The 9,817-nt window shown below is 39.0% G+C and overlaps 1 protein-coding gene across 3 annotated transcripts in view; it reads right to left on the bottom strand.

The window, feature by feature from the left end:
- Positions 1-9,094, bottom strand: part of FEM1C (fem-1 homolog C) — a 24,368-nt gene extending 15,274 nt beyond the window's left edge. Inside the window, exons 1-3 of one of the 3 annotated variants that reach the window (XM_024743350.1) lie at positions 6,640-9,094; positions 5,265-5,404; positions 3,585-4,302 (exon numbers count right to left, since the gene is read on the bottom strand). In XM_024743350.1, the coding sequence (XP_024599118.1) occupies positions 3,585-4,128 (544 nt within the window). In that variant the 5' untranslated portion in view covers positions 4,129-4,302; positions 5,265-5,404; positions 6,640-9,094. Of the gene's footprint in view, positions 1-3,584; positions 4,303-5,154; positions 5,212-5,264; positions 5,405-6,639 lie in introns of those variants that run through there. The other 2 variants (XM_024743349.1, XM_024743351.1) reach the window with 2 other exon arrangements.
- Between the last annotated feature and the right edge of the window lie 723 nt (positions 9,095-9,817).

Genomic DNA, 9,817 nt, shown 5'->3' with positions numbered 1-9,817 from the left:
CACCCAAAAAAAAAAAAAAAAAAAAAAAAAAAAAAAAAAACAAAGAAAGCCAAAGATGACTATAGCCGTGAAGTACTGAGATCAGTGTTATGGCCCTAAGATGGGCTTGTCTAATCACTCCTGAATAGCAACCAACTTTCCTGTCTCAAAAATGAACTGTTGTGTTAAACTGCAGCAGCATTTCTAAATATCTCAGTTTTTCTCCCCCTTTTGAATGGCATGGGAAAAAATGGAACCCACTGTCCCCTCAGGTAATGAGTTAGTTGGGGATAAAGCATTTCCAAAAATCTAAAACAAGAAAGCACTACTGCTGCATTTACCACAGTGTGGTTTAAGTATCTGCTTATGAACCTGTCTCTCCAAACAAGCCATGAGCTCCTGAAGAGCAGGGAATCAAGGACTGGATATCTTGTCTTACTCATCTTTGTATATCCTAAGTCAAACAGTCTGGCACACTCAAGGGACTCAATAAGTGCTCTCTCGATTAATGAATGAATTCCACCTTAGGTTAAAACATGTTCAAAATGCCAACAGCCTGTTAAAAAGTAATGGAAAGAGGTTAGATAATATATTCAAATGTCAACTGCCAGTTAAAAAGTAATGGAAGGTAGAAGTCACATGCATTTTATATTTAAGCAAACCAAGCATAATATACTGACATTTTCCTTCTTCAGAACCATTTCCAACAGTTTACATATAAAATTTCCTAAGAAATTATTCCATTTTATCCCTCATCCCATCAGTCTTTTCCATTTTTTGCATGGGGGTAAAAATGTGGGGGAAAAAAAAATCCTTTCTTGACACTCTACCAGATCCTTCTCCAGTGTTCCTGCCTCAGTTTCAAATAGTTCCTGTTTTTTTATTACCCCCCAAACCCATAAAATAAAAAAAAAAAATCTGAAAAGTCGATGAGGGAGTAATTATCAAAGAATGGAAGCTTCAGGACCAGAGTGGGGGGAGGTACATACGTACTTTAATCTGCCCCCAATATTCTTTAAGACTCACTGTCAAATTTAAAAGGCACTATGCAAAAGTTAAAGTACTGCACACAAAGTGATATATTATATATACATATACTACACACGTATGTATTATGTGTATATATGTATGTATATAAAACTGAAGCTATATGAAAACAATTTTTGGTATAAATTGTTTTCTCTTATGTGTACTTCTTTAAACAGCATAAATACTAGATATTGATACTGAGGTTAAAAAAAAAAAAACCTCTAGAATTAGCCAGAAGAGGGAGTATACACATCCTCAAGTACAAAACTATATGATGATGGTGTTAAAAGGTTTTATTACCTCTGAAATAGCAAAGGTAATCAAGTTAAATATTGTTCACAGTTTACTAAGGGAAAATGCTCACTAAAATTTACAGTATAGTTCTCCCATACATTATATCTCTAGAAGTATAAAGAACTTTGAAAAAGAGAAGGAAAAATAGTACCAGTACTAATCTCTCCAGTGACCTAAGTTTAAAACATGCCCCAATTTGATTTAAATACGTGAGTTTATCAACAATCTCTACATCATTAGGCTGATGAATAAAAAGCCCAAAACAAACTAAAAATTCAACAAGCCTAAACATGCAGCCATACCTTTTAACCCTTTCTCTTCTAGGTATGATTTCAAAGCATTCCCAATACTAACATGGTCAATTAAGCAGTAATTTGTTCTTTTAAAACAAACATTCTTTAAAACAATGGTGATTGTTTAAAAAAAAGAAAGTCATGCTGTCCTTTTACCCAACACCTACATCAAAGATTATCAGAAACAATAAATCATTCATAAGAAAGAATGTTTACAGAAACATTTCTTATAGTGAGAAGGCAGAAGCAATGTAAAACTCCATTAGTAGAAGAGTATGCAGCTACTGAAACTAAAGAGCTATTATTAATGACACTAAGGATAACATTTATTAAGCTAAAAAACAAGTACAGAAGAGCATATAAAATATCATACATATATCTAAATGCAAAATTCAGTATCTTTGGGAGGATTATCTCTAAGTGCTGGAATTTTGTGAGATTTTATATTTCCTCAGGAAAATAATTTACAAAAAAATCACAATGTGGCTGTATCATTTTTATGACAAACCTTTTTAAAAAAGATTATACTAACTTCAGTAAATATGTCCAGTAACTATGTGGTGCCCCATAATTGTGTGGTTTAGCCACTCTGAGAGGCAATCAGTCACTATCACAATGATAAACTGCACATTCACTTTGATTTAGCAATTACACTTACAGGTATTTATAATACAATTATTTTCACACAAGTGTGCAAAGCCACAGATTTGTTCAAGAATATTCACAGCAGCATTGTTTATTTTGGATGTGACCTGTCTGTCAACAGGGACTAGGTAAATTATGCACACTCATACAATGAAATACTGTGTAGCCATGAAACAGAATGAGGTAGCACGTGTGTTGGAGCTGAATGACATTCAAGATAAATTAAAGTGAAAAAAAAAGAAAGAACAGTATGCATCAACTAACAAAGAAGAAAGAAGGAGAGATATACAGACAAGTATACTTGTATTTGCATAGACTATCTTGAGGACACACAAAACACTGTAAACAATGGTAGCTGGTGGGTTGGAGGTCTAGAAATGAAGGGTGTTAAGACTTACTTTTCATACTAAACACTGTAAACCAATTTGTATTGTGTGATTTTTTTTTTACCATGTATGTATGCTCCTTTAAGTTTTATAGTTTTTTAATATTACGCAGTGAATTACTTTGCTGTTGTATAAACAAATATGCTTAAGGAAAATAATGTTAATGCTAAGTATTAATATTATACTATCAAAACACTTGTTTTTAAGGGTTAAAAAAATCCTAAACTATCATCTGAACAGTATACACGACCATAAACCTGAACTCTTCTTCTGGACAAAGAAGTTTACATTGTTGCTAGTCAGCAAATCCACATCTGCTTAACCTAGTCCTTGTTTTGCTCTGGGCATTGTAGCAGTTTTAAAAAATCTTTTCTCTCTTGCTATATTTAATGAAAGGATTTTCTATTGGCCACACAGTAAGTATGGAATAAGGGAACAGATTTTCTCCTTTTCATGGATATTAATCCTCCCGGGTCAGTATGGCCTAGCCATCCCTGACAGAATAACAAATGAAATGCCTACATAAGACAAACATGACAATGACTCACTAAATATAGTAGTTTCTACTCCAAGGGTATTCTAAGAAAATAAAACTAAGAAAAATATATTAAATCAAAGTATATTCTTAAGTAAACACAAGTCTAATGGCTCAGATCAACTACCACTAACATGCTCTAAACTATGGGGAACCCACTTCCCATAAATTGGAAGTTACTCCAAATAAAGAGAGAAAATGCTGCTTAACACAGTGATAGAGGGTGTTTTTTTTTTTATCACATTTGTCCCATGTACTATCAAATACCAAAAAAACAATCAACAAGGTTATACTGGAAGGGAGACCTAATCAAAATAGGTCTGTCAGTGTTGGCTTACTCAACACCACTGCTTATAATTATGTATCAAACTTCCTGAAAATAAGTGGTAAACACTTAAAAAATTAAAATGAATATGAACTCACCTTTAACACTTTTTCTATTAACATCTGCCCCCTTTTCAAGTAAATACTGAGCAATCTCTTTGTGTCCTTTGTAACATGAGATCATCAAGCATGTATGCCCATGTCGGTTTGACACTTCCAAATCAGCTTTGTGTTCTACCAGGTACTTGACTATTTCCAAATGGCCATCGAAACAGGCAGCTCGAAGAGGAGTTGAATTGGTTAAAGTCGTGTTGTTGACAGACGCTCCATGATTTAACAAAGACTGAACCACCTTCAGATGTCCTGCTGCAGAAGCGGCCCACAAAGGGGGAGCCCCCTCAATGGTTTCGCCATCAAAATTGACCGAGCCCCCGACTTCTATGGAGGCACTGCACTGCTCTAGGAGAAATTCCACCATGTCAAGGTGCCCATACCTGGCGGCCATCAAGAGTGGGGTGGCCCCATTTGTTTTTTCAGAGATCAAGGAGGAAACCTCCTCTTTAGATTTGCTTGCCAACAATTTGGTGAGAAGCCTGAGTTTGCCATCTCGAGCTGCATTAAATACTGCTGTCTTTAGATCCATTTATGTCCAGTTGAGAGGCTGTGCTTTATTTATCCTTCAAAGCAAAGCTCCAGCTTAACTCTATTGACACAGGCAAGGGTTACAGGAACCAAAGTTCAATGTTAATCACGGCGCCCCAGAACGGATGTATGTTCTGTCTATTGCCGTCCAACACATGACAACCAGAGCGCCAAACTAGAGAAAGAAAAAAAAAAAGTAGCGGTTTTGAAATTTCCATAGGTAAAGGCGAAAACACTAGGTTTTCTTAATTTTTACTCCTGGGGGCGGGGGGAGCCACACTTTAGGGACTACTCCGCCTCGCCAAAAAAGGTGGGAAAGAAGAATACAAAAAAGATACACACAGAGACCCAAATGTTATGGTGGGAGACAGTCCCTTCTCTGTATACGGTAAATTTAAACACTACAGGCAACCGGTTTTCTCGCCTCCTAACCAGCCAAGCTTTGGGCTAGTTTTGCTTTGCACACGCCCAGAGAGAGTACAACCCAAAGAGGCAGGAGACACGGGTGCAGAAATGTTTCCCCTTCTCACATCTGCAGAGGAGAGCGGGCCAAGGGCGCGAGGCTGCAAGGCCTCGCTGTGGCCTGGATGGCTTTCGAGAAGGAACAAAAAAGGTCGGACCCAACAAACCGCGGCCAGCTAACGCCAAAACCCTCACCCAAAAGGTTCTCTCTCCTTTAAAACTACTCGAGGCTCTCAGGAAATCCGGCTGCCTTTTAGCTAACTTCGCCCGCCCCATTCTGATCCCCCCCCCGCCCCGCAAAGGGGTCCGTAGGTTCCCCAAACCACAGCCACCCCTACACAACCTTCACCTCTACCTTTTCCCGATAGGGGCAGCCCCCTCCCCAAGCTCCTCCATCAACCACGACCCCCTCCTGCAGGCCGATCAGCCTGTGGCCTCCAGCCCGCTGCCCGCCTTCCGTTCCTGAGAGCGCCCTCCTTCCCCTTCCCGCCCAGGCCTCCCCGCGGGAGCCTCAGGCCGCGGCCCGGGCTCGGCCGACCACCGCCGCCGCCGCCGCCTCCACTACCTGCCACGGGGCTAGTCCTCCCCGCCGCCGCCGGCCGCTCGGTGCGGAGAGGCTGCCGAGGTGTCGGGGGCCGCTCCGCGCTCCACCTTTCGGGCGCTGGTTTCCGGTACCTTTGGGTCCCAAGGCTATAACCCTCCAGAGGGGTGGTAGCCATTCTTTCTTTCTCGCAGACATCAACTCTCTCAAACTAGTCTCTTGTAAGGCTCCTTCCTTTGGTGGGCCCTGGAATATACCGAGCTCGTTGTGAGGCCTCAAGAAAGCAAAACAAGAAAAACGCAACAAACTTGAGAAAAAGCTTAGTTTTGGAGGCTGCCAAACATGGCTTAGTTTATAAAAATATGAACTCTAAGAAAATATAAAGCTATAAGGAATGATAAAGCTTAACAGCAGTGTAAGTCATCGAGTTCTTCACTCTGAACAGTAAAACCAGGAAATGAGAGGAAGCTAAAAAGTTAATATAAATGAAAAGAATTACTACTTTGTGCAGCAGGAAATAAACTTGTGGAATTCATGACGTTAACACATGGGATGTTTTAAACAAGGTTGAGGAAGAGTTTAAATATGTTTGGAGACTTAACACCCATAGTGAATCATGATGAGAAAATAGTTTTGAAAAACGTAGTTTTCACTCTCTTGAACACTTTATTTTGGGGGACTTAAACTCACACACAGTTTTTTGGTACCGTTAAGAGAAAGAGAATGTTAGATTAGACATTATCTGACCCCCAGCACCATAAGTGTAATTAGCATTATTACTTAAAAAGTAATGCAACATTAAAGACATTTTATTTAAAAATCACTTCATTTTTGCATATTTACTTATAGTATTGTCCAGAATTTTATGTAGTTTTGTATAATAGAAATAATAATTTTCATACAACTACATATTTTGCTTTTTTACCTTACTATAAAGATTTCTCATTTTTTATGGTCTTAATAATCATTTTTAAGTGGGGCACTATATTTGCCTCAGGCAGTCAGTATATAGGCTCAACATCAGTACTCCAAAATTGAAGTTAAGGTTACTACCACTGAGAAGAAAATAAAGAAGGGCAGAATAGAAAGGATGAGGGTAGCAATCTATAAAAGTCAAACAACCAAGAGGAATTGGCTGTTTTATCCCTAGTGTTAAAGGTCACAGTTCTACACTCCCAAGGTGTAAACACCAGAGTACAGTTTCCCAACCAAGGCCTAATGTGAGCTGACCTATCTCTCTTATCAAATTCAATAAGATGATGTAAAAATTTACATCAGTGGTCTTCAAATGGACATGAGCATCCCCCAGGGGATTTTCAAGGGGTAGGTGCACACTTAATTTTAAGGCCACCAGTTTCTGAATCTTCAGCTTGCATCTGTATCACTTCCTAAAACTGATCTGCTGGTAAAGGAATGCAGTATGGCATCTCCCTGTTTCATTGCCCAGCTCTTTTACAATAGCCATATATTTCCCAAATTGCAAAAATAAAGGACGTAACTTTCACTCACTGAGAATCTTAAAATGGTGCATTGTTCCAGGGTATAAAACCTCAGGCAGGGCTTCCCTGGTGGCGCAGTGGTTGAGAGTCCGTCTGCCGATGCAGGGGACACTGGTTCGTGCCCTGGTCCGGGAAGATCCCACATGCCGCGGAGCGGTTGCGCCTGTGAGCCATGGCCGCTGAGCCTGCGCGTCCGGAGCCTGTGCTCCCACAACAGTGAGAGGCCCGCGTACCGCAAAAAAAAAAAAAAAACAAACCTCAGGCAACCTTTGTCAGTTCTTTATCAATTTAAAATATTGGACTGTACAGAGAAAGTATACTCCTAATGACTGGATAACAAATTCTTTTGCAAGCTAGGTGATTTCCAAATAATTACTTTCAACAAAGTATGACCTCAAGATCACTAAGTGAGTTTATAAATTGGAAGGAGTTCAAAGAATTGAGTGAATTGATGTGACAACACTTCTTACAGCCCCATATACTTATTAGTGTAAAAAAACTTTCTTAGAATTTGTAAAAATGAAAAATTGAGAAAAACATTGACGCTTAACTCTGTCTCATTCTTGTAAGATGTAGTATTTAACAACAAATGTATGCACTAATTGTAAAAAATTACATGTTTAGTAATTATAAACATTTGTAATATATTTTGCATTGTTTAGAATACCTGATCATTTCTAATAAATATAACAATATCTTAATCTAGAAGAAAATGTTCTAGCACATAGTCTTTCAGTCATAGGAAATTTTAAAATTAAATATATTTATATTTTCATCACAGATAAATATAATAGGATGATCAATAAAATACATTCAAACATAAAAATACATTAAACTAGGATATGATCCTGAGGGATGGGGAAGTGGAATGGAGCTATAAGTGTGAAAAGAAAAATAAATTACATAAAATATACTGAAGGTAAAGAAGAGTTTGTTCATATATTTTGTAAATAGCTGATAATAGGCATAATTGCTATGGTATTTAGATTTCATTGGATTCACTTAAAAGAGTGACTATTCTAGCTTAAAATGTCATTTTTACAATATGCAGGAAATTGTATCCTTTGCAACTGCTTAAACTTACGACGAAAAAATTTTAGATGTTAACCTAGAAATATGCAAGAGGGTAAATAATATTTCATGTATGTGAACAAAAATATTTGAAGACTACTGATTTACTCATTAACCTCCTATTGGAGGTTGTCTCCGTTTCTACAGATTTTGGCAGTATTTGTTCTTCCAATCTTTGTTTTTAGTTTTTTTATTTTCTTAAATAGAAACTCAACTAAAATTCCGTTTTCTGTTTTGCTGAAAGATCTTACATTGTGTTTCTAAACACCCATCTCCTAGGGCACCTTTTATGATTGGGGAGGAAAAGTTTTTCGTTTGGTTTGCTTGGTTCGACTTGGATTGGTTTGGTTGCTAAGGCTTTGGACTCTGGTTTAATCAGCAATTACTGTGGTCCTGAAAGCCTCAGAATATTTTGGGGGATATAACAAGGAGAACCATGGACTCAAGGTCAAGGAGTCTGCAGGTGGTACAGGTGGGAACTAGAGAGGTAGAAAAGGGGGAAAGGACCAGAGGGAGCCTCTGAATAACCCATTCTGGTAAGTGCCCAGGGGATGGCAGGCAAAAGAGGAGCCACTTTCAGGAGCCAAGGCAAACACCCAGTCTACCTCTGAGGGGAAGCCTTGTGTCACTGCATTCACAGCTCTGACTCATCGGGCTTCCCTGAGACCCAAGGCACTACAAGTCCCTAGGAGGGCACCTCTCTGCAAGACCCCCAAGACACTGTAAGCCCAGAGGGGTCACTACCCCCTACCTGAAAGGGTGGTGGGAAGGAACTGGACTAGCAGAGATGGGGCACCCTTATTACTAGAACAACAAACATTTTCAAGTTGTCTAAGTTGTTTTCTTCTTTTCATGTATTGCTTTGGGATAAATTTCCAGGAGTTGGATTACGGAACATCTTTCTGGCTTCTCATACATATTGTACCACTTTCCCAAAGAGTTAGGCCAATCTGCTTATACTAGTGGCAAGAGAGTGTGCTGAACTCGCTGAAACTTGTACCCACTAGATATTATATTTTTAAAATTCTTGCTACTTTGGTATGTGTAAAATAGTACATCAAAATTTCCCAAATTTGCCTGACCACCTTGTGATTTTTTGGCGTCCATATAATCTCCTATAATTAGTAAACTATTCCTTCTTAAGTTTTCCTTCTGGGGATTTTTCAATGTTTTATTCTTGCTGGTCTCTGCTTAAACCAGAAACCTCAATGAAAGATTCTGCTTGCACAGTTTTGGTAAACTTTGTTAACTTCATCTAACTTCAGGAAAGGATAGGATGAATGAAAAAATACTTCTTGGGGCTCCCCTGATGGCACAGTGGTTGAGAGTCCGCCTGCCAATGCAGGGGACACGGGTTCGTGCCCCGGTCTGGGAGGATCCCTCATGCTGCGGAGCGGCTGGGCCCATAAGCCATGGCTGCTGAGCCTGCGTGTCCGGAGCCTGTGCTCCGCAACGGGAGAGGCCACAACAGTGAGAGGCCCGCATACTGCAAAAAAAAAAAAAAGAAAAAATACTTCTTGTTTTTAGTAACTAACTGAGCACTGGTTTAATTTTAAAAAGTGTGAAAGGAACCTACTTTAATGACTAGAACACAAAAATAGTATAGCAGTGTGTATGCTTCCCAAGCTATTTAGAAATGCCTTTCTTATAAAAGAAATCTATTTTATTAACACTGATAATTTGTTTCGCCAAAGTAGTTTTTCATAAATTCATTCATCATGTCAATAGTTACTGAATCCTATTGTGTACTATGTTAGATGCTAAATGGATATGATCCCTGCTTTCAAGGAATTCATCGTCTGTGGGAGAAATGTAGCAATAAACAGATCAAAGTGAAATATATATATAAACAATCGTGAGAGCTCAAACGATAGAGCCACTAACTCTCCTTGGGCAAGCCTGGAAAGGAGGTGATGTTTAAACTGGATCTTCAAGGATTACTGGAAGGACAGCCAGCCAAAAGGCAGTGGGAGAGAGCAGAAGCCCCATCAAGAAACAAAGAGCTGAAAAAACACAAGAGGTGGCCCTTTCTTTCTTTCTTCCCCACTTCCCACCCAGGTACAGAGTGGAAAACTAGGCGACCTTCTGAATGTACAAAGATTTCACCCAATCCCCAT

The sequence above is a fragment of the Neophocaena asiaeorientalis genome, unplaced genomic scaffold (genome assembly GCF_003031525.2).
Source record: "Neophocaena asiaeorientalis asiaeorientalis breed wild unplaced genomic scaffold, Neophocaena_asiaeorientalis_V1.1 scaffold26, whole genome shotgun sequence".
Taxonomy (NCBI): domain Eukaryota; kingdom Metazoa; phylum Chordata; class Mammalia; order Artiodactyla; family Phocoenidae; genus Neophocaena; species Neophocaena asiaeorientalis.
This window is presented reverse-complemented; position numbering and strand designations above follow the sequence as displayed.